The 25,433-nt window shown below is 40.3% G+C and overlaps 1 protein-coding gene across 8 annotated transcripts in view; it reads right to left on the bottom strand.

The window, feature by feature from the left end:
• Nucleotides 1-225: 225 nt before the first annotated feature.
• The window catches only part of SLC25A13 (solute carrier family 25 member 13), a 183,779-nt gene continuing 158,571 nt past the window's right edge, over nt 226-25,433 (bottom strand). For all 8 annotated transcript variants that reach the window (XM_053218425.1, XM_027071932.2, XM_053218423.1 and 5 more), the window contains 4 exons: nt 12,990-13,128; nt 2,109-2,267; nt 1,925-2,015; nt 226-1,410 (listed from right to left, as the gene is read on the bottom strand). In XM_053218425.1, coding sequence (XP_053074400.1) covers nt 1,224-1,410; nt 1,925-2,015; nt 2,109-2,267; nt 12,990-13,128 — 576 coding nt within the window. In that variant the 3' untranslated portion in view covers nt 226-1,223. The remainder of the gene's footprint in view (nt 1,411-1,924; nt 2,016-2,108; nt 2,268-12,989; nt 13,129-25,433) is intronic.

Below are 25,433 nucleotides of genomic sequence, written 5' to 3'. Positions count from 1 at the left end.
AAAGTGTCAGCTGGGTCCCTTGCTTATCGAGGGTTAAATGTCGTTTCTTTTACTCACTCTGAACATCGGCATAGTGGAAATCAGGCTACACATTACCTTGAAGGGCCAGTTGGATATATCCACGCCAACATGAATAAAACCACCCTGAAAATGAAACATATAGAGTCCAATAGTGACAATTATTAGTCACTCACCACGTGACATACACAAGAGCAAACAATTCAATAGCTTTAAAAATAGTTTATTTCCTCCTTCACAAACGCTTGAGCCTTCTGACCATGATGCAAGGCACCACAAATTAAATAAAAACGTGTATTAGAATATATTTGTCTTACACATGATTCAAGACAAGTGGGATTTTGAAAGCAAACAGGTGTCGACTGCTGGGGGCAGGGGATGGGGGCAGTGAAGTAGATACGAGTATGAGGGATGTGCCCTTCCCTGCAATGTTTCCTGAAATAGGCAGTGATCATCACACTGCATCATATGAGAACTTGCCCCAAATCAGCACATCCAGGAGAGGTGCTGCGTCTCATAGTTTCTCTGTCTATAGAATAAAATACCAAAAGGACTTCCCTGACTACAAAGACATCTGCCTGATAAGTCTTGGTACTACTAACAGAGTATGATATCTTCAATGTGGTTTTCGTGACACCAAAAAAAAAAAAAAAAAAAAAAAAAAAATGGTTTCACATAAAATCTTCATAATATAATCCATGAACAGAATTCGTACATGTTTAAAATCTGAAGCCAAGGCTGGCTATTTCTGATGATTTTGTTTTCATTTCTTCCAGTGTTTTTTTATTGTGATAAATATGTACCCAGCTTCCTACCAGTTTAAACATGCATGAAGCACTTTGCTCTGAGCACCATGATCGCCATTCAGTAGTCTCTTTGGGAGTATAATCCTAATCTGAGGAGAGCAGCACTAGTTTCTATTCAGACTTGCTCCTTCTCCCCAAATCATGTTAGTGTTGACCAAATCCCAGTAAATGTCAGCTATAAACAGAGATGTGTGAGCAGAGGCCCAAAGAATAATTAGGAGTAATTTCACAACGCTCTGGTTAAGAAAGCACATAGAAAATGAATGATTTCACCTTATAAAAAGACTCGAATTTAAACAAGAGATGGAAATGAAAGGAGGCAAACACTGTTTCCATCGGAGGTGAGGTGTTCTCTACCACAGTGGACAGAGCTGCAGCCGCACCCTGGGGCTGCTCCCACTACGGGCCTCCACTGGTGACCTGTGCCGCAGATGTGGACGGCTTGAAGAGAGGTAGGTACAGTCCAAATTTGTTTTCGATCCCTGCAAACGTTGCAACGGCCAGTCTGTAGCCTCCAATGTGATCAGGATGGGGAGCGGGCAGTACGATCCTGGATTTAGGAACCGGTTCCGATCCTACGGGTTTCCTAAAAGAAGAGAAAACAGGGTGAGAACCTGAGTTTTGTATCATTCTTATCTTGGTAAAAATGACATTTAAAAGTTGTTAAAATCTGCCTCATATAAAGAAATTGTGGAGTTCTAGTTGGTTGTACGTTCCCCTTTGAAATGTGTTTGGTTACATGATTTCAGTATTTTCCAACATCTTTTCTTTCTTTCTTTTTGTTTTTTAAATGTTTATCTTTGAGAGCAGGAGAGAGAGACAGAGAAGGTGCTGGGGAGGCACAGAGAGAAGGAGACAGAGGATCCAAAGCAGGCTCTGCGATGACAGCAGCGAGCCTGACGGGGGGCTCGAACTCACGAACCATGAGATCGTGACCTGAGCCGAAGTCGGACACTTAACCGACCGACTGAGCCATCCAGGAGCCCCTTTCCTACGTCCTTTCTACTTCATCCTTAGGAATTAGATTAATGCACCCATCTTAATAACGACAGGGCACTGGAAGAGCTGAAACTTAGCTGCAGATCTAGCAGGATACTTACACGCCTCCAAAATCAATGTAGAACCATCGCTGCAGCAATTCGTACGTCAGCAAAGTTACACCAAACTGGGGTGAGGATCGAAACACACGAGCTTTGAGAAAATGGGGAAATAATAGATACAATTAGATTTTTCAAAAATTTACCTGATATCAAAGGTTTAGTTAAGAACAAATTATTTCCGTACCACCAGCTCCTTTCCACAGAGCTTTTGGGCCTTCTTCCCGCAGTATCTTCCTAAAGCAGTCCATCACCCCGCTGTAAGTGGTTTGGCCAGCCCTGGCGGCCACCTGTAATCGCGTCTTGATAACATCAGCAGGGGTCACTAAAGATGCCGCCGGCATACCTGCAGGAAAGGCACCACCATCACAGTCTGGTCACATTCTCACTATATAAAAATCACTCTGCTTTGAACTGCTGGTCGTGGAAAGAAAGTTAAGAGTCTGATGAAATCAAATGCCTCTTCTGCTGTCCTCTGGGAAGCACGGCCAGGACTGTCCTGTCTGCAGTGATGGAGGCTCCTTAAGACTCTCCTCACCTCCCCGCCCCGAACCGCTTTGGGAGCTTCATATTTATTAATACTTTTAAGGAATGATTTGTCAGTAACACTACTTCAAGTGGTTGAGAACAAATGGAGAAAGGCTGTTTTTTTGTTTTGTTTTGTTTTTTTTTTTTTACTTTCCCATCTAAATCAGTCACTTGCAAAGTTATTAGGTCCGATTTTCAGAGGTGAAGTTTGTTATGTGTTTCCTCTTCACGCTTTTCTGTGGCTGCTGGCAGTCACGGGAGGTGCCTTCGTGCACACGTTCAACCACCCTTTACCCACCAAAGCCTAACCTCTCCAGTTACACCAGAAAAAGACTTCAGTGAGGGCTGAGGGCTAAGCAAACTGTGTGTGTGTGTGTGTGTGTGTGTGCAGGAGGAGGAAGGGGGGTGGTGATCAGAGGTGGAGACTCCCATAGATAACACTTCAGGATTCCTTTTTCCTAAAACTGACATCTCCAGAAAAAATATTTGACAGAAAGCTGAAAATTTATACTGGCTAATAATCAATGAAAAAGGAATAACAACAGCAACAAAACCCTCCCAAAATTACCAGTGGGAAATTTTTCTACAGTCATTTTATCCAAAATGGGGCAGCCCATGTTTAGATTTTTTAAAAGCGAGACTGTACTCAGAAGACACTGTCTCTTATGGTTTTATTACTTTTCCATTATGAACCTATTCCAAACCAAATTGGTCAAATGCAGATGCATAAATCTCCTTTGCTTTTTTTAAGGCTTAATAATTCTGTAAGAATTTCTGTCCAAACCAACGTGGTCTGGCTCACAAGTACATCTCATCCTTCTAACAGACAGCTTTAAGGTTACAGCATGTGTGTGTGCGTGTGCGTGTGTGTGTGCACGCGCCTAGGGAGCTCTGCACAGCACACGTCTGTATTTATCCTACTAAAGGTACAGCTCTTCCTCCATCTTCACGGACCACCTCAAAACTCCCAATGTAAGTAACTGTTTTTTCTAAAATTAATCACATTTGTTGCATGTGAAAAAGCTCACTTTATATCCAATGCTTCACTGGATAAGTCATACTGAATTTCCTATTAACTTGGAGGAATTATTTTAACTTTGAGCCAGGAATTTATCCTCCAACATAATGGAAGGAAACAGGAAAAATGCTCAGAAACCCACTGTGTTCACACCACCCATTACGTTTTACTTCCTGGTTTAGAAAGAGGTTAGCAAGGCTGTCTGCTTTCAACATGTAGTAAAATCCTCCTTGCGACAGTGGGCAGGGATGTCAGAGTGACAGGGGACATACATAACATCGGTAAAAAAGTCTCCTTCGGTTAGTTTTCATAAATAGCTCCTTGTTTTGAAAAAAGAGAGAAGTAAGTACTGGGGGGCAGAGAGGAAAGATCCTGATTATGAAATAAATATGCCAAAAGAAACGTGTGTAAGACGCTTAGCAAGTTCATCTGGCAAGACCGATTGGTGGTGGTGGTGGTGGTGGTGTGTGTGTGTGTGTGTGTGACAGAGACAGAGAGAGAGAGAGAGAGCTGGGGGCTGGAAATACGGCAGCTGCCCGGGGCTCTCATCGTATCCCACTCACCCTCACCTCTCCCAGGCTGACAGCTGGGAGGGCCTGGGAGTTACTGTGGATGGGGATTTCTGATAGAAGACTAGTGAAACTAACCTGGAGAACAGCCTTATGTTGCTCTGAAGCAAGGCCAGGAAAGCAGTATCTACCAGAAAGAGCTTGGCCACCAGAAATCTGTTGATTTTGGTGGCCAGGGTTGGCAAAGACTCTGAGTAAATTTGCCTGGTCTCTACTGGCTTCCAAAAGGCTAAGACAACACTAACCAAGAGGTCTCGGTTTCTCTACTCCCAAACACGGGGGAGCAAGTGGAGGCTAGGAAACAGAGAGGCTTCGTCTAGGCTCCTCAACAGTAGCCTGACGGATGCTTCAGTAATGACACAGATGATGAGACCTACCTACTACCTCTGTGACAAGAACAACTGGGGGTGTTCTTTAGCCAATAAAAAATTACAACGCTTTAAAGGGGGCCCAGCGCCTAGAGAGTAGAAGTTCATTTATAATAAAAAGAAAGCACAACCAGCAAAATACAACTTTGGGGCAAGGCAGCCTCAATTTTCATAAATATCCCATTAGTATTTGTAAAGACTGTGCTTCTCTGTTTATGGGATACGAACTTAATATCTGTTTATTTTGGATCAAGGTGAAGGGATTCACAAATTCCCTCCTCGTCCTTATATATAGTATCTATTTGATGGATCAGCTTCTAAGGAAAGTGTCAAGATTTGGAATGGGAATATATCATGTTCTTATCATACTCTTAAGCTGAGGTTTTATAAAACAATATTACGTTGATACTACATAGGGGTTGATGGCAATATACCATGAAAGGGTTTTAGTTTAAAATAGAACCAGAGGATATGAAAGGAGGAGATTCTCAGGCATGCTCCCTCAGAAGAACAGAACTTGAGAACAGATAGACTAATTACCCATAAATGCTTGACTTGCACAAGACTGAGATCTATCTCCTAACCAATGAACATGTGGCAAGCAATCTCTCCTCATCCTTAAGCCAAGGAATACTGCTTGGATGCTGCCTGAACGCCCATCAAATGTTTTAACATGCTGTCCTCAACCTCCCCCACCCCTTTGCAACTTTCCTGCTGGTTCCGAATAGACCCAATTTCTGGTCCATTGCAGCTTGTCTCAATTTATGTCTTTATTTAGGCAGACACTATCTGCTTAGTGAATTTTATTTTTTATAAGTGCAAAATAAGCCTCTGTGCTTCTAAGTGCTATTTGTAAACCCTGAATTCCATTCAGTCTGACATTAATATTGCTAAACTTGCTTATTGTTGGTATTTGCCTAATACATATTTTCAACCCGTTCTCTTTCAGTTGCTCTATGTCACTGTTTTCTCAAACTTCAGATGACTAGATTTCCTTTCACAACTCGTCTAGAATAGGCATTTTTTACTAGGGGCACTGAATACATTCAATTGTGGTTATAATTGTGGTTATTAGACTTATTTCTGCTATCCAATATTGTGGTTTTTATTTTCTGTTTCTAATTGTTCCCCTTTTGATCTCTACCCTTACCCAATTTAAATATTATGTACATTTATCACATAGTACACTATTTACAATATGTACAATAAATGTACATTTGCACCCTTTGCCAGCAAGCCCTTCTTATATAAAAATACATATTATCAAAGTCACCAGTTACTGAAATCACTCTCAGGTTTAACTTTTATTTGCTCTGTTTCAAATATCCCATAGTTTTTTCTTCCTTAAATTCACTTTTCATTTTGCTTTAGAGATATCTGTGAGGCGTAAACTTTGAGTTATGGGAGAAACGAACTTGAGACCTGCCCCCCTCCTGAACGCTGGTGTGTCTGGGAATGCCATCGAGGTTCCAGACATCCCTTCCTTGGCATTTTAAATTGAAAGGGCTAGGACTGCAGATGAAAACATGAGAAGTGAGCTTTTATTACTCATTTGTTTTCTGTCCTCCTTTTATATTACTTCTCTCTAGGGAGCTCCTATGAAATAGAAGTTAGACCTCCTGGACTAATCCTACATGTCTCTAACACATTTTCTCCTTTTCTTATCTCTATATTTTCGCTCCATATTGTAGTTCTTGTTTCTGTTTTTCCACGGCTTCATTTTCCAGATGTCTAATTTGGACTTTGAGCATACCCATTCTATCATTCAGATGATGCATGAATTTTTAATTTTGGCAATCCTTTTACTAATTTTCAAGAAAGCTTCCTTAAGAATGTTCCTCTCAAATCTCTCTGCAGATCCTAAGTATAGTTCTTAAAAGTCCTCTTTTCTCTGAATTGCCTGTCTTTCCTGGAATTCCTCTGTTTGTTTCTCTTCTTGCTCCTTGTCTGGGGACCTCTGGCTGTCTATTGATACATTCAAGTTCAAAGAACAGACTGATTACCTTAGTGCTGGCTTCTACCACCACCTAGGTCAGTTTCACCGGCAGGTTTCTCTCCCAAATGGGGGGAGGGGGTTGGGGGCCAGCAATGGGCTTTGTGAAACGAGGGACTCCTGTTAACTGGGGACAGGGGTTGGGGAGGTGGCCTAGCAGGGTTGGGACCTTCCAAGCTGCTGAAACGTGGAGCGCTTCACTCTGGGAGTAGAAGATATTATCTTATGCTCCTGTTGCGAAGAGCTGCGTTCGTTCGTGTGTTCGTTCGTTCATTCATTCATGCATGCATGCATGCAGGCATGCACTCATTCCGTCTGTGGTGAAGGTCTGGAACCTTAAGCCTTACCCGGCATTTTTTCAGTTCCTTACACTCAGCCTTCTCCAGGCAATCGGTGCCTTTCTTAAGAGAAAAGCCAGGGGCTTTCAGCCTGGATTCAATTGTTGCCCAAAGCTACGTACAAAAAAGGAGTAGGTACAAAAAAGGAGTAGGGAGGACTGAGCCCCACCTTCCTGCCAGGAATGCGGCTCTTTCACTCCCGTTAAAGATTTACCTCACGCCCTCCCCCACTCCTGGTATTCTATTGTTCACTCACTGGTTAAAATTCTTTGGTTCTGCTCTTACCTTAAGAGCAGTTTTTCCTGCCTGTGTTCTGGGTTGTGGCACCCTCCAGTCCAGTTTCTGAGTCAATATGCTTCTGTTTCCTGCCTTCCGAGGGCTGGTGCTAATATTTTCTAGTGCCAATACGAGTTTTAAAAAATGTATTTCCCGACATTTTAAGGTATTTGGGTTGAAAGGAGAGACAGATGAATATACTCAGTCTATTACTTTGATTCAATCTCTCCTATTACTTTTTTTTAAGGATCTAAGAATTGCTTAAGTTATTTTAACCTTTATGTCCACATAACTAACAAATTTATGTCAATAGTACTTCTCTCCTAACTTCATTCTTTTAATACGTTTGCAAAACCATCCAGACAATCACACACATACAGCACTTCCATTAACTGTGTATTGAATAGCTTTTAAAGATACTCCTGAGTTACAACTTAATCTAAATTTGATTTATCCTTTACCTCATCACTGTCAATTAAGATCACCTCCAATGATGAAGCTCTAAAATTTGAGAAATACTAGATATCTTTTATTTGATATTATCTGTAAGCCATGTCGAAATGCCCTTCAATAATCAAAAAGCAACATGTTCACTGCAGGGAATTAAAACTTAGTTTCTTAATTTCAGGCTCTCTGCTTTGGCTCCCACCTTCTAACACACAGAGGCATGCTGGCCAATGAACATAAATTCAAATATTGGTTAGGATTACTCTATCCTGTGAAATAATGGAGATGTTCTCAGTGTTTAAAGATGTTCTGGGGCGCCTGGGTGGCTCAGTCAGCTATGTGTCTGACTCTTGATTTAAGCTCATGTCATGATCTCATGGTCCTGAGACTGAGCCCAGCTTAAGATTCTCTCTCTCCCTCTCCCTCTGTCCCTCCCCTGCATGCATGCTTTCTCTAAAAAATAAGTAAAGATATTCCCAGTTTACAACCATATACATATATCTGGAAAAAAAAAATCAATATTCTCCAGGTTTTGAGATATCAAAAACCACCTCTGTTAAAATACTACTAAGACAATCTAACTTCAGGTCAAATAAAATTTTTAGAAAAAGACAGTACTTACTAAATACTGAAATTACTATCAAAACATAGAAAGCATGATCATATTAATTTAATCCCAGATCCATCTTATTTATAATACAATTATTCAACAAAAAATATATGTATTCTGTGTAGCAGATATTTTATATAAGAATACACATAAAAATAGTAGTAAGACATTTTTGTGTTACAATAAAAAAGTCAGTGGTCAAATTGCTATTTGTGCTTATTTTGAGATAAGCGTTTCTCCTCTCTCCTAATGACAAAGATCACCCTGACCCTTGGATAGACATACTTCCGGGGATTCTGCGCATTCTCCACCAGTACGTCTTCTACCTAGGAAATGCCTTTGTTCTCACTGGCATCCCCAAAGGGAATGCGGGGGCCTGACCCATCTTCCATACACCAGCCCACACAAGTGTGCATTTTTGTGTTCACTGCCCTTAATGATGATGTTGCACTGGGCACAACACATGTGTAAACAGAAGTGTTTTTGCCCTTCTCCACACTGCATTCTGTGATCTGGCCGCCGAGCACGCCAGCAAGGATCTACACTCAGCAGCTGGTTGTCCTGCTTCCTTCCATGACATCAGTAAACTGCTTACCACTAGATACAGATTTTTATGTTCATCTTATAACAAAATACATTACTTATTAATTCAGATGCATTTTTAGGCATTTTTTTGTTTGGATTTGAAGCTAAACAATCATGTGCAAATAATGCTGATTTCATTTCTTCTTTTATAATATTTATGCCTCTTACTTCTTTTTCCTATTTTACTACATTGGCTGGAACCTCCAAAATAAGCCTGAAAAACAAGGATGATAGAGACATCCTTGTCTTATCCCTAATTTCAATGAGAATAGTAGTTATTTGCCCCTGGCTTTTGATAGATGTTATTAAGAAAGTGGTTTAGTTCTCCTTATATGGTTTATACAGATTTGTGCAATATGCAAGCCCATCAAGCTTTGAGGCTAATATGTTCTTTGAAGAAAAAAAAAACAACGGATGACAGTCTGTTTTGTATTTTTCCATACTATAGGGAAGCAGATGGATAATAATGAAAGTAAAGTGTTGCACTCAGCTCCCAAATGACTCAAATGACCTTCACCTCCTGCATTTACACCTCAGCCTCTGTTCAGTCTCCTTGTACATTACACAGAGCTGATGGGTGTAACCAATAGGATTGTGTGGAAGTAAAGGAGTGTGACTTCCAAGGTTTGGTCATAAAAGACATGGCAGCTGGGGCTTTGCTCTCTTCCCCTGTCTTCTCTCCCCACCCTGGTCTCCCCTTTCCCTTCATCCCTCTCTGAGCTGGCTCCTGGGGGAGGGGGGCGCGGGGGAAGGGGAGTCAGTCACCTTGTCACAAGAACATCCAAGGTGACCTACAGTGAGACCATGTGGCAAGGAACTGAGGCCTCTTGCCAATGGCCATGTGACTGAGCCACCCTGAAGGTGAATCCTCCAACTTCAGCCAAGCCTCTGGCTGACATCTTGACTGCAACCTCACGCCAGACCTTGAGCTAGAGGCACTCAGATAAGCTGCTCCCAGTCCACAGAAACTGTGAGATGATCAGTGTTTGCTGTTTCCAGCTGGTCAGTGCTGGGGTAATCTGTTATGCAGCAACAGATAGCGAACAGAGAAGGTATCTGAACAACAGCTCTGAAAGATGCTGGGACAGCTGCACCGCTAACAAGGCAGCATGGGGACATAAACCAGTTCCAACTTCCAAGAATAATGTAGTAATGCATTAAAAAGTCATGCTTTTTACCAGCAAACTCACTTTAGAGAGTCTATATCTCCAAGGAAAAAATGTCCCAGAGTAGGGGAAAAGCCTTTAAGCACAAAGATATTTTTTACAATACAATACATTTAAATTTTTTTTGAAAAAAAATTTAAAAATCTAAGATTGAGAGTTAGATAACTATATGACAGTTAAAAACTATGTTTACAAAGTTTTAAAACATATAATGTTATTATTGAACATTTAAAAATACTTATTATGTGCCAGGTACTTTCTTGGATCTTTCCATTTATTAATGTGTACCTACTGACCTCAAAATAACTTTATGAGACTAAGACCATTTTTTACCCATGTGTAGATGGGGAAACAAGAAGAGAGGGGTTACACAACTGCAGGTCACACAGTTCTAAGTGGGGAAACTAGAATTGGAATCTGCCCAGTCTGGCCTCACAGCACATGCCATTAACCATTGTGCTGTGATGGCTAACAATGCTTCAGCTATGAAATTAAGTGAAAACCACATATCCACAGTGTGATCATAGTTAAAACTATGCATGGTCAGATACCACCTTACAGCTGTCAGAATGGCTAACATGAACAACTCAGGCAAAAACAGATGTTGGCGAGGATGCAGAGAAAGAGGATCTCTTTTGCATTGTTGGTGGGAATGCAAGCTGGTGCAGCCACTTTGAAAAGCAGTATGGAGGTTCCGCAAAAAAGTAAAAATAGAACTACCCTACGACCCAGTAATTGCACTACTAGGTATTTATCCCTGGGATACAGGTGTGCTGTTTCGAAGGGACACATGCACCCCTATGTTTATAGCAGCACTATCAACAAAAGCCAAAATATGGAAAGAGCCCAAATGTCCATCGATGGATGAATGGATAAAGAAGACGTGGCATGTATACACAATGGGGTATTACTCGGCAATCAAAAAGAATGAAATCTTGCCATTTGCAACCACATGGATGAAACTGGAGGGTATTATGCTAAGCAAAATTAGTCAGAGAAAGACAAAAATCCTATGACTTCGCTCACATGAGGACTTTAAGAGACAAAACAGGTGAACATAAGGGAAGGGAAACAAAAATAATATAAAAACAGGGAGGGGGACAAAACAGAAGAGACTCATAAATATGGAGAACAAACTGAGGGTTATGGGAGGGGTTGTGGGAGGGGGGAATGGGCTAAATGGGTAAGGGGCACTAAGGAATCCACTCCTGAAATCATTGTTGCACTATATGCTAACTAATTTGGATGTAAATTTTAAAAAATAAAAAATAAAATTAAAAAACCCCCAAAACTATGCATGGTTAAAAATGATGCAAGGGGGAACAAATTAGCAGAAATGTTAAATAGGGATTATCTTAGAGTCATGGAGTAACAGATAGTATTTTGTTATTTACCCTTTCGGTTACTTTCCACACTTTCCAAGTGTTTTACAATTTAGCAATATTATTTTCCTAATCATTAAAAAAAAAAAAAAAAACAAAGAAAAAAAAAAACTGAAGGAAGAAAATAAACCTCCAAAGAGAAAACGACAACATCAACAAAAAAACCCAAAAACACCTGCTAGTAATTTTTACAGCTCTGGTAGCATGGATTACCTAGGAAATTCCTACCCAAAGATAAAATCCCTTCTGGGTGGCTATCTGCCTCCAAGAGAAGAGTACAGGCACTATTTCTGTTGTATTTTGGAGAGAGGCCTAGACTTTGATCTTGAGCTCTAATACATATCCTCTGATTTTACAACCGATTCCTGGAATAATTTACAGACAGATTCTCTTGATTTTGATGTAACACCGACCAACGTTTATTGAGTATTTACTATATGCTAGGCACTATGCTAAGTCCCTCACATGGGTGTTCCCACTCGTATCTCACAGGCACACTCTGCAGTCAGTACACTTATCATCTCCATTCACAGCCAAGGACACCGAGGCTTGGGGTAGGTTAGGTAATTTGCCCAAGCAGCACACTACCAACAGGTGTAGCGGTTCTCCCCAGTAGGTCCTACCTTCTTTCAAGTAAGTTATTCATATTGTACAATGTACAAAATGCACTGCATTATAGCCTTTTGGTTCAGAAAATATCATGTATACACATGTAAGTGACATACAACAGGGCACAGTCAACCAATGGCTAAGTTGGGATTAAAACTGGGAATTCTATATTATAGTCTCGAAATCATTATTTTTTTCTTGATAGAGGTAGTGTGGCCTTGTACAACAAGGGTCCCTGAGCAGCCAGGAAAGGGCAACCTTGCCTCATTTACCAACATCACTGCCTTTGAAAGAAAAGGGATTAACTAAGAATTAAAGAAAAGCTCCATGGGTTCCTGCCTTAGGGGCTCCCCAGGTTACAGGCAGGTCCACAAAACAGCAAACAACTTCGCAGATCAGGGGCTTGTTCTCCTGAGACTCAAGTCAACAGCTCTCTGGAGAACAACACCTGTATCAAAAATGTTTGGACCCAGCCATCCCAGGACTGCCTTAGGGTTTGTTAACTCATTAAATGTTTGCCACCACCTGGAGAGCGAATCCGGATTGTTCCAGCCTTTAGGATCTCTGAACCAGGGGCATCAAAGATCCAACTGATTCCTGCTGTGGCTATAATCAAATTTCCTCTGGGAATTTACATTGGGTTGTAGAGGACAACCTTCCCCCTCATCATCTGTTTTGTTTTGTTTTTTTTTTCTATTGACATAGTCACTGTAGCACTAAAAACAAGGAGAGTCATTTCCCTCTGGGATTCAATGAACACACACACACCCTGTTCCTGTAACACAGCGATGAGGAGTCAGTAGTCAGTACTACGTCACTTTTATCTAGATTCTGGACAAGCATTTATGTACCATTTCAGTTAGACACTTTAAAGCACAATGATTCAAATTTGTAAAAACTTTCAGCTAAACAGTCATCACTGGTATGCTGTGAAGTGGAATTATGAAACTATAGGGAACTTGGAATTCAACAATGCCAAAAAATGCACCAAATTTTTCTGGACCTTCCTGGCAAGAAATTAAGCTTGCCTAATCTATTCTGCCAGAAGGTTAATTTCTTCTCCTTTCTTTTCAGTAGCCATTCAAAGCAATCTGTAGCCTACCTCACATGTGCCCAATCAAAATTCCAAGGTAGTGACATGGGAGAGGGGAAGAACAGAGCCCTGTGAGGGCCACTCACCAGCTATGGCGCCAGCCAAGAGCAAGCTTCCGGGACTAATCTGCCCATCTTCATTTGCAAAGGAAGCCTTCACATGAGCATAGCATGGGAAGTAGATGGCCGAGAAAGGAATGTCCCGCAGAAAGCATGCTTTGGCACCCTGTACATTTGAAAAGGAAGAAAAACCACATGAAACACATATCCCATTGAGAAGATCAAGCTTTTCTGGAACTTACCTCAGAACAAAATATTCCTGGAGAAGACCAAATTTGTACTCACAAACTGAAAGGGGAACAGAAAAAAAATAACCCAAATTCTGCAAGTAACAAATCTGAATTTTGTTTTTCAAAAATAAAACAAATTTCATTGTGCAGTGTGAGAAAGAGGGAGGCACTTCTTGTTTATTGCAATGGCTAGATTTTGATTAAAACACTTTTGGAACTCTGCCCGCAACATCTCTTTAAATCCCTACCGATGGCAAGTCAGTCACTGGCATCTCAAGGAGGGTCTGTACTCAGAAGATGGACAGCAAAAACCAAGAGGCCCCTTTGTTTACATACTAGGAAGCAAATTATATAGGTGGCAAGGGAAGAGGTTTGTTCTTTATATTGTTTAAGACTCCGATGAAAGTGTTGGACTCTTTCCCAGAAAAAAATTACACATACGTAAAAAATTATATACCTTTTGAAGGGGTTCGTGGATCCCCTAATTTATTCACATATTTGCCCCTTCTCCCCAAGGGTATGAAACATTGATAAATGCTTATTCTAAAGCCTTAAAATATTTACAATAATTCCTACCCATTTAAGAGCTGTGTGTAGAGCAATCAACAACTAGAGCAAAATCTTCAAACAATTTCTAGTGTCAAAATAATGCATGGGGAGGCCTTGAGAACTGATGTGTGCCTAGAAATGTAGCGTTCTGATGAAAACCACAAGACATATATTGTACGTTAGGCAGGCCAAATGGGAAGGAAGTCACCCCTTTTCAACACCTAATGATTTAGTACCATTTCTTTCACAGATTTCTAATACCTAAAAATTTCCACTAAAGAAAATAATGAATCCATCCAGATTCAACAGAACTAGCCAAGCCCAGTGACATTTAGTAAGGTCTAGTGATGTTGGATTGCAGGTATTTTTGCTTGATGCTAGGCTCCACTGTCAAGGTTCCTTAACACTACAGATCTGTTACTATAGCCTTTGCTTTCTGACTCCATCATTACACTCCTGACTCAAACTGCGACTGTGGGTAATAAGACCCTTAGTCTTTTTCATACGAATTGCTAGTAACCTAGGTCTACTATAACTTAATTAGTTGCCTTAAATAAGTAACATAATTAGGACTTTGTTTCACCCTATTTAAATTCATCCTAGCTTCGCCCATCCTTCTAACCAGAACAAATGCTTGGAATCTGGATTCTGTTGTGTTGGCTACTTCCCAGTCAACTCACCCATGAATGTGTTAAGATATCTTTGTCCTTTCTATATAGATATTTAAAAGAAAGGGGGGGGGGCAAATCCACATCATGTAATGCTTGCCAATCAACCTACACTTTTGTATCTTGTCTACCCCCGAAACTGTTAAATGCCTAACTGAAAAGAAGAACCACAAAGTGGTTTTATACATGCAAAGTGATGCTCAGGACGATAATCCATCAACTGCACATTTATTAAGGGCCAAACTATTGGCTTCCTCAGGGGAGATCCTTGGAGGCAGTGCCCAGAGAAAGTCCAAAACTCAGGATAGGACTCTCCAATCTTTCCACCTCCCCCAGCTTTTTCAAGGATGAAAAGTACAGAATGCCAATATCCATGCACAGCATCCAGTCCTTCCCCTGTGATCATTACTGTGTGAGAGCAACACTTTCACCCGTTTGTTTCACTATTTTCACTTCCTTTTCCTCATTTTGCCTCCAAACCTTCCTAGGAGTTGTGCTAGTCATTTACTCCCATGCAGACAGTGTTTGGGAGATATTCAAATTAGATGCCAAATAACCAATTTAAATTAAGATCAGTTAAATCTTTTTCACATCTGGCTCTCCATATATAGTGAAAGAAACACTGCCATAATGCTGACTTTTTAAACAATCTCTTTAGAGTAATTTTTAATAAGCTGATACAATTCTTCCTCCCACAAATCGTGTTTTTTACTAAACCTATTAGTTTTTACTTTTACCCTCACCTCCCAAATATTCACATTTTAGAGCCAAACTTCAGTCTATTTTTTTGCTGGTAATACTTTTCCTTCAAAATGTTTCTCCCCTCATTATAAAATATTAACTGCTCATCATAGACAATATAGAAAAGCATTAGAAATTAAAATTGCTTAATTTTCACCAGCTAGAGATAACCACTGCAACTGTACATGTTTTGGAGCTTTTCCTTCATCAGTAGCATTAATAACCATTCCATGGTTGAGACCATCATTCTGTGGTTCTGAGTTATCCTTTTCTTCTTTTTAAATTCATGGTATGTGGTTTTGTGGGGTTTTCTTGGGAGGTTGGAGTGGGGAAGGACTGGTATGGTCTAACATCTCTTTTATTACTCAGCCATATTACCCAAATTTCCTTTCTATTTGTTGTTTCCAAAACTCTACCGCCATCTTTGGTCTTGGCAGTCCTGTGGATTAGGCCCCATATTCTCATTCTTCTCAAAGCTTTGTAATGACTTTACTTTCCCATTTTCCTCTCTCTGGTCAGCCTGGTTCCTCTTAAATAAAGCTGTTCAATGCCTCACTCATCTGATCAAACAAGGTACACCTGTCACCGTGCAACTTCCTTGATGAATGCTAAGCTGGGAACATCAACACCTTGAATATCACCTCTTCATTCATTTAACCCCCAAATACCACCCTTTCCACTGAGCATTCTTTAACCAGAAGGTAGACAGGCAGTGAATTCCACACAGCTCCACATTGTCTGCACTTTCTCCATGATGTTTTGGGTTTTCTTCATGCTCTTATATCTTGCCTATATCAGTGTTGCCTAATTCAGAAAATAAGCAACCAGGGGTCAGGAACCAGGGGCTAGAGAACACTCGGCAAAATCTTTGGCTGTCAGCTGGGGCATGTTTCTGGTGACACTGATTTGACTTTGCCAACTCACACAAAAAAGAAAACACAATGAAAAAGAGAAACGAGAGGCTCTGGGATATGCTGTCAGGCTCCTACTGGGAAAACAAACTCAATTTCTTGGAAAAATATATTAGAAACCAAAGCCAAGCTTTTAGTTTTCAAATAAAGATCTATAATTTTAGGGGGATACAACAGCGCTTAGTTGATAATTTTGTACTGGGATATTAAAATTTGAAAAAAGGAGAGGAAGACAGCTGCTAGCCCCTCTAATGTTATGTGCCTTCAATATGATCAGAAGGCCATGGGAAGACATGATCTGAAATTAGAAACATCCTGATCAAAACACAGACAAGCAAGAACAAATCTAAGGGAAGAGTGGAGCTGCACTATGAAACACCAAAGGAAAAATGGTCAGGAGGATGCCGTATTTTTCCTACCTGGAATCAGACAATGTGGTCCAGTAATCTATGCGTGCTAGAGAGTGAACGTCAGACCGTGAAGAGAGGCCATAGGTTTCTAATTATTTGAGAAAAGGGAGAAGGAAAAGCCAAGAAAGAAAGCTATCCTATGGGGCCAGGGGTTTAGGAATAAATGAGGGAATAACCACACAAGTCCTGAGGAGGTAACACCTGCAGTACTAACGTAAGGAGGGAGGGGGACGAAGATGGCTGTGTCTCCTTGCCTCTCCTGGAGCCTGTACCCTTCCACAGCATAGCACCTCAGGCGTCTCCCTGCAGCAAATCACTCTCCAGGGTCAGGAGGTGCCTGTGGCCTCTCTCACACCACAGGCATCTAAGTCCAATTCCCAAGGAGAGCTAACTTTGCAAAAGGCTAGAGAAAAAGACTTCTTAAATTTCCCTGGCCTCCTCTCCCCACCACTGTCTTCAGGTCTAAGGCACAAAGGCAGGTGCCAATTTGTAAGGCTGCCTCAGGCAATACCTGACCTGTGGCTCCAGTGCAATGAAAAGGGAAGCAGGATGTGAAAAAGGCTTTTAAAGTTCCAACAGGGAGAATGTTTCTCTCCCAGATTCCTTGATAAATCCTTCACTTCACGGTGAATACCCATTCTCCAGTCTTACATCACAACACAAACCTGTCTGACTTGAAATCTACTTGTGCCACTTACAATTTTTACTAAGTGATCAGCCATTCTGAACAGGCAACTTTATAATAAAGGGCAACATTCCATGCTGTCCAACAGCCTGCGTCAGCAACACAAAAATCATGACTTTGGCCATTAAAAAATTAATGAATTACAAAGTGTGTGCCACCTAAAATAAATCTTTAAATCTTCTTGCCCTATAAGAAAATCTACACATTTGCCTGCCTTAGGTCTTCCTCACTGGTTCTCTGGACATCTCTGCCCTCAGACACTCTGGTTAGCCCCAAATTTCCTTTGTGCACACAGTAAAGTCACTTGGGGGGGAAATTCATAAATACAATAAGCAATCATCTAATCTCTTACTATTCATTAAAGCACTTTCTCCAAAGAGGGAAAATTATTGTATTTTTTAATTTAGTGGGCTTTCTTAAGTAACAGACAGGAACAGTAAAAGGCATCTCAGGGGAGACCTATATATAAATAAACTAGAATCAAAACTCAGATCTAGTTTAATTATCCACTCTGGCTCCATTCCTATTTTGTACCATTCTAAACCCTCTCCATCATCATTCTACTTAAAGTCTAGGAAAACTTCTTCAAGGGTTGGTCTCACTTAACTTACAGTTAGGAGTCTAAAACTGACACAGGCCAGTTAGGCTCAGAGACACTGGCCATAGTATCACCATGACATCAGAATTCTTTCTTTTGCTTCTCATGCTTTTTTTGATATGGATACTGTGGAAAGCCCAAGGGAGTTTAATCAGTTCTTAAGTTGCTGGAATCATCCACGCAAGTTTACTCTGGCAGCTCTGTCAGGCATGAAATTGTCAAAAGATAGAATACAACAGGATTTCTCTCTCTCTCTCTCTCTCTCTCTCTCTCTCACACACACACACACACACACACACACACACACACACACACACACACACACAGCTAGCTAGCTATCTCCAATATCTTTTTTTCTTCTTTTAAAGCTCTTCATCTTGGATGGTATCACACCTACCCAATCAATCTGAGGAACAAAACAAGCCTTAAGAATGATTGCTGATAAAGAAGTCAGGGCCACAGCAGGTCTTTTTGCATGCTAATTCCTGCTTATTGTAGCTGTACCTGCAACTACAGCTCTAAACAGAACATTTCTAATACAGAGGAAGGTAATTACATTCACAAAGGCACCTCTGTGTCAGGGCCGGGCACCAGGAGCCAGCAGGTCTGGGAGACAGAGGCTTAACAGAGACTCCTGCAGTGAATGCACATTGTCTAGCATGGGGGAAAATGCCAGACGGAGGGACCTGCAGCATTCAAGACAACAGTGGTGCACCTTGTCTGAGGAGGTTATTTAATGCTTCTGGCACCTGTAGTAAGAGCCACCCCTCCTTTTCTACCTTACAGGTTTAGAATTTATTTGGCATGTATAATTGTATATTTTGATCCTGGAGCTACAAACAATGGGCAGCATGTCATGTCTTGATCCCTTAGCATGCCTCTTGGTTTCTCCCAAGTGAGTTAACCCTTGTATACACAGTCTGGCAGCACTGCTCCTGCCCAGTCAAGGGAGAGTTAGGCCCACGTGCCTGGGATTTAAACAGGGTGAGTTTCAGTATCTTGCTGGGAAATATCACTGGTGCCAAGACCCGTTACGTGATTGTGTCACTGGTGTTAAAACCAAATGAACCAGCCAACAACTGGAGACTTGGTATCAGTGACACTGAAATTACTTCAATTTGAATATAAAATATCAAAACCTATTATTTAGTTTCATTAGGCCAGGGACTTTCAGGATATTGGTTTCTCCTTAATTTCACTGCAATTCTGACCAAAGCATCTTGGCAACTCAAGGCTTTTTTGTTTTTTTGTTTTTGTTTTTTGCAGGAAATGCCACTCCTATGTTGGTTCTGGTTCTCTACTCGTCTATTGCACACTGCTTTGCCACCAATGATGCTCATAGTGAGACAGGCTGGAAACCTAGTTAGTGGCACAGTTTTATGACATGAAATTTTGGTCTCTGAGCATGTCACCTTCATAAATCTAATCTATAAAACACATCCATCTTTTCAATTTTTCTTTTCTTTCCTTTCTTGCCTTCTTTCCCCTGACATCTCCCTACTATTTGCAAGTTCCACAATCTGTTACTACTCTAAGAGTTTATACCCTGGAAATTTTAATATACACACTCATGGTCTTTGTTAACTTCCTCCTGTATAATACATGCATTTTATACAACTTACATTATAAGCAACCCTCCCATCTTATGGTCATGTATTTTAATTCTAGCTTTAAAAACATGACACATTATAATTACCATTACACATATATTTAAATTCACACAATTCTACTTAGACTAAACATTTACCACTTTGCCATTCCTTCCTTACTGCATCTCAAAACTGTCATCTGGATCACATTCCTTCTACCTGCAGTATTCTAGAATTTCCTTTAGTAAGGGCCTGATGGTTATATACATTCTGAGTTTTGCTATGTCTTTATTTTATCCTTGTTCCCAGAAGACATTTTTACAGGGTCTAGAATTCTAGGTTGAAAGGTTTTTCTCTTTCACACATGGAAAACACCATTCCTATGTCTTCTGGCTTCCACTGTTCCTGTTTTTAAGTTAATTGTCAGTTCAACCATTCTCCTTTGAAGGCCATTTGCTTTTCTCTCTGGCCATCTATGAGCTTCTCTTCAGCCTTGGTATCCAGCAGCTTCACTCTGACGTGTTTAGTCTAGATTATTTTTATTTAATGTCCCACTTGCTATTTGTTGTACTTCTTGAATCTGTGGATTGATAGCTTTTAATAGTTGTGGAGCATTTTTAGCCATCATCTCTCTTTTCCTTCTGGTTTTCTTTTATACCTATTAAACCATCTCATACTTTCCTCTATGTCAATCTCCCTTTGTCTCTCATTGCTAAGTTCTAACTAGAATCTTCCAATTCACTAATTCTCTCTTCATCTGTGTTTAATCTGTTGTTAAAACCAGAATTTTGAAATGTTCAGTTTTAAATTTTAATCATTATAAATATTTTCACCCTTTTTAATTTTTTAAAACAAATAAAAACACTAATTTTATTTTTGATAATTTTGAAATTTTAAGACTTAGTAGGTTTAAAATGCTGCCTGTTGTTTTTTGCTATCTTTTCTTAAAGTACCTTGTTGCCTTGTGTGACTTCAGATTTTAGACTATGAGCTGTTCAGTTTCCTTGCAACAATATCTATGAAAATTCTTTGAGGTCTGGGTTGAAGGTGGGCTCCTTTTGAGAAAATGTGTGTTTGCTCCTGTCAGATACCTGTGGATACTACCAATTTAAGATTTTGCCAGCTTGGGAGTTTTCATATCACCCAAGAAACATAAATTCAGCATTCAAACCCATGTGAGACAAGGTTAAAATTCCTAATTACCTCTAGGGGAGGGAACCCTCTCCCTTTTCTTTCCCTCCAGAACCAAAGCAAGTTTCCTTATAGCCCAGAATAGTAAAAGTGAGCATTTTTACTTTGCCCTTACACTGAGGTTAGTATAACCCTTTGAGTGCCAGCTTTATGGAAGATGAACTTTTTCAGGACCAGGAATTGGGTAAGGCAAGACTGGTCCCTAATGTAGAGACTTGAAGGAGGCACTCAGTACCAGAGATGTTCAATACAAGGTCAGCACCCGAGACTAGGTGCCTCCTTACATTTTGTGACCTAAGTGTCTTGCTTGCCTTGCCTTTTCTACCCCTTTCTTTTAGACTTAGCACTTTAGGCAGTACCTGGTTGTCCCTTGGGACATCAAAAATTAATGCTCAAGTTCAGGTGTTTGGCAAATGCCTTGAAGGCCAAAGCCAGCTTTAGGGTTCTGCTTATCCCACCTAAATTTTGGCTTGAATATTCCTCACTAGCTCATGAATTTGAAAAGTCTTGAACAAAATATATTAAAGTATATTATCCATTTTTATTTGTTTTCAATGGGATGATCAGTTCAAATATCCTAACTGCCAATGGCTCGAAACCCTATGGGGAGAACTTAATACCTTAAAGAGGAGATGCTCAAGCTGGCTTGTTCTTGACACATTCCCTCAACAAGTTTCCTTCAAAATGTTGCAGTATTACACAGGCAATGCCCTTGATAATTCCTTTTTAACTTTTTCTCCTTGATGTAGATTTCAAAGTCCAAAGAGAAGGAAAAAGCTCTTTATTCCAATATCCTTCAGCACATTCAATGAAGGCCACTTCTCTGCATCATCAATCATTATGGCTGATCAGCTAGTTGAGCTGGGTATTCTCTTCGTGTTCTATCTTCCTACATGCCACTCTTCTTGAAGAAAATAACTTTTCAGAGAAAAGGTGACTGTACTAAAAAAAAAAGTCATGGGATGCCTGGGTAGCTCAGTTAGTTGAGTGTCCAACTTCGGCTCAGGTCATAATCTCACAGTTTTTGAGTTAGAGCCCTGCATTGGGCTGTCTGCTGTCAGTGCAGAGCCCACTTTGAATATTCTGTCCCCCACCCCCCCGCCCCGCGCTCCTGCCCCACTCATGCTCCCTCTCTCTCAAAAATACACAAACATTAAAAAAAAAAACATAGTCAACATGTGCCATCTTAAATATGGATCTGTATCTGAATTCTGCCACTGCTCACCAACAGAAGGACACTGTAGGAACAAGAATACAGGCTTTGGAGTCAGAAACCTGAGCTCAGTTCATCACTCTGCCACTTAGCTAGCTGGTATTCGGTACAAGTTCGTAAAATCTCTGTACCTCAAGTCCCTCATTTATTAAATGTGAGTAACATTTTTACTGACGTAAGAATTTGGATCCAACAAATGGTATGAAGTACTCAGTATAATACTTAGCAAAAGGATTTTTCCATAAAAGGTGACAATGAAAAGGTAATGACCATCATCAATGAAAAGCACACTGCCCTGTTGCAGCAGAAAATGGAAACAGCTAATATATTCTTTAAACAACTTGCAGCTGAGGTATGATTACTATATGGTTTCATACCTGAATCACAGTAGAGTTCTATATGTATCAGGCTAAGAGCCAGTCTTTTATTTGGCAAAAGACCTAATCCTACCAAAAAGTTTACACTGGTTTGCTAAATGATCATACTCCACATGGGACTTGTGGGCTGTCACATGGCATATTATCTCCTTAATTTTACAGTCAATAAACATTTCTTAAACTGGATACCTTTTAAATGCATACTTTAGTCACAATTAGAAACAAGATAAATGAAAGGACAGATTAGCAGAAATGTGTCTATCAATTCTAGAAAATATATTCAGAGCACTCTATCAACAATGGACTAGTAGCATAATTTTCAATACTTTTAAACATGAAAGACCACACATTTTATTCTAAAAGTTTAATTAAAATAAAAAAGTATTGTGTTCAAACTAATCCTGCGTGCACTTGGCAAAAAAACAGAAACAGAAGAAACTCACAACAAAAGAATAAAACGCGACCTTGGTAAAAACGTTTGCCTCTGGAAAAATAGGTTATCTGTGGGACTAGGAGGCCAACATTTTATTGCTATTTACTCTTTTCTATCTGAATTTTCTTCTTTTAAAAACTATTTTGCCTACCAAAATTAATTTTTAACAAACTCTATGACAGTAATTTTTAAAGAACTATGATGCTACATGTTTATATTCTTTCACTTCCCTTAGTACTGGTTATTTTGAAGGCAATGGTACCATATTCATCTTTGTAACTCCAGCTCCTAGTATAGAGTTAGCCCTCAACAAATATTTGGTCAACAAATGGAAAAATGATAAGAAAATTAATCATTTTCTAATACTTTTTCTTTTCTTTTCTTTATGAAGTACTAAATTTTAATTGCAATACAGTTAGCATACAGTGTTATATTAGTTTTGGGTGTAAAATAGAGTCATTTTCTAATATTTTTTAAAAGTATATTTATTTTCAGAGAGAGAGCATGAGCAGGGGAGGAGTAAAGAGAAAGGGGGAGAGAGAGAGAGAGAGAATCCCAAGCAAGCTCCATACTGTCAGGGCAGAGCCTGTTGTGGGGCTCAAACTCACAAACTGAGAAAATGACCCAAGTCAAAATCAAGAGTTGGACACTTAACTGACTGAGCTACCTAGGCACCCCTATTTTCTAATATTTTTAAGAATCTTTTCTAGTCCCCTTTAGCACACTCCATTCCTTTGAGTAGTGTTTTATAAAAATAATTATTTTTCAAGTTGTCTCCTTTTATTTGGTTTTCTAAAGTCCAAAGAAGAATGCATGACCTAGAGATAGCTGTTGAGCACACAGCAGGGAAAATTACCTAGGACTGGGGCAGAGTGGAAGGAGCTAGATATCTCTGCAAGAATCTATTAGTTGACATGCTATAATTTAAAATTAATAACTAACACATCATGCAAACTATGTGCTCAGTTCTAGCCTATGTCTTTTAAATGCATTATTTTTGTAAATCCTGACAACAATCCTGTGGATATGTAGGTTTTATTACTATCCTCTTTTTACAAATGATGGCAGCTGAAACACAGCAAGAGAAAGATTTAAAAAGTTTTTTTTTGTTTGTTTTCTCTTAATTCAACCTTTAAGCATAATATGGACAACATCATATGATTTCCATTATTATTTCAAGTTCACACCATATTAGATACAAACCCCAGCCCCTTGAGGTATTTGATATCCTCTTATGAATTTCTAACCGGTATCACTTTACATTAATGCCATCCCTTCTCCCCACCATCCCTGGCTTACAGCCCCCTAAAAGGCTACCCAGCCTTCAGTCTTGCCCTCCTACATGGCACTGTCCACACTGAAACTGAATTATCCTTCTTCAAACGCAAACCTGACCATGTCTTTTGTCTTTGGCTTCCACTGGTGAACGATGACTCCTCCCTTAAGGCTATCTCCCATTCAGAAAGCCTTCCAGACCTTGCTGTGGAGTTTGCCCCACCTCCCTTAGAACCTGTGCACACCCCTGACAGCCCTTCCCAACTGCATATATGTTGTACTCTGAGGGTCTTTTTACCGGTGTGACCACCCCACGAGATGGTAAACTTCTGATAAAACCATGCACTTCTTATTTATGTTTGTATCCCCGGCACCCAGGGCAGAGCTTGCTGGGTGAAGGAATGGATGCCTCTGAAAAGGAGAAAGCAAGCTCTCATATAATTAGCTGCTTTCTTTACAGTTGACGTCCCACCATCATAGTCTGTGGTCATTACTTGCCAAAGTAATTCACTCACTATCTGTGCTCTAATATCCTTGTTTATAACTTGGAAACACCTGGCTTTTGTTTACCACTCATTTGCTCAACAAATATTTATCAAATGTCTATTTATGTGTCAGAAACTGTTATACAAGGTAGGTCTCTGGTATCAAAGTACACTCTAGATGAGCAGACACACACACCCAGGGAGACTATGACAGCAAGTGATGTGGCTGTCTTTCTGAGCAAGCGTCTGTTGACCCAAGATGTGAAGGGAAGAATGTTTAGGCAGAGGGAAAAGCAAGAGGGAGTGAACTTGGAATATCTGAATAAAGGCAGCCAGTGTCGCTAGCAGAGGATGGTACAAAATGGAGGGTGGAGAAGATAGGGCCACAGGGAAGGAGCTGGGGTTCTATTCTAGGTGCAACAGGAAGCTGCTATATGGTTTTCCATTAGGAAGACATGGTTTCTGTAGGGCACACTCGTGTCTCATTTCCTCTGGTTTCTGCTTAATAAGATCTCATGTGAGAGGCTTTCCTGATCACCTATTAAAATGCACCCCCTGGGGCGCCTGGGTGGCTCAGTCGGTTAAGCGGCCGACTTCGGCTAAGGTCATGATCTCGCGGTCCGTGAGTTCAAGCCCCGCGTCAGGCTCTGTGCTGACAGCTCAGAGCCGGGAGCCTGCTTCAGATTCTGTGTCTCCTTCTCTCTGACCCTCCCCTGTTCATGCTTTGTCTCTCCCTGTCTCAAAAATAAATAAAACGTTAAAAAAAAATTTTAAAAAAATGCACCCCCTGCCCCACATCCCATCCTGCCTTGAGCCTTTTCCTCACCCTCATCTGCCTCTTTTTTCTTCAAAGTCTTAACACCCACCTGATGTCAGAGATTTGTTTTTGTTGAACTGTGTGTAGTTGACACACAACGTGATAGTTTCAGGTGTACAATATAGTGATTCACCATCTCTAGATGTTAGTGCTGTGCTCACGACTAGCGTAGCCACCACCTGTCACCATACAACACTATTACAATGTCACTAACTATATTCCCTATGCTGTACCTTTTATCCCCATGGCATATTCCCGGCATAACTGGAAACCTGTTATCTCCCACCCCTTCACCTGTC

The sequence above is a fragment of the Acinonyx jubatus genome, chromosome A2 (genome assembly GCF_027475565.1).
Source record: "Acinonyx jubatus isolate Ajub_Pintada_27869175 chromosome A2, VMU_Ajub_asm_v1.0, whole genome shotgun sequence".
In the NCBI taxonomy this organism is placed as follows: Eukaryota; Metazoa; Chordata; class Mammalia; order Carnivora; family Felidae; genus Acinonyx; species Acinonyx jubatus.
Note: the sequence above shows the minus strand (reverse complement) of the source record. Positions and strands in the feature narration are given on the sequence as shown.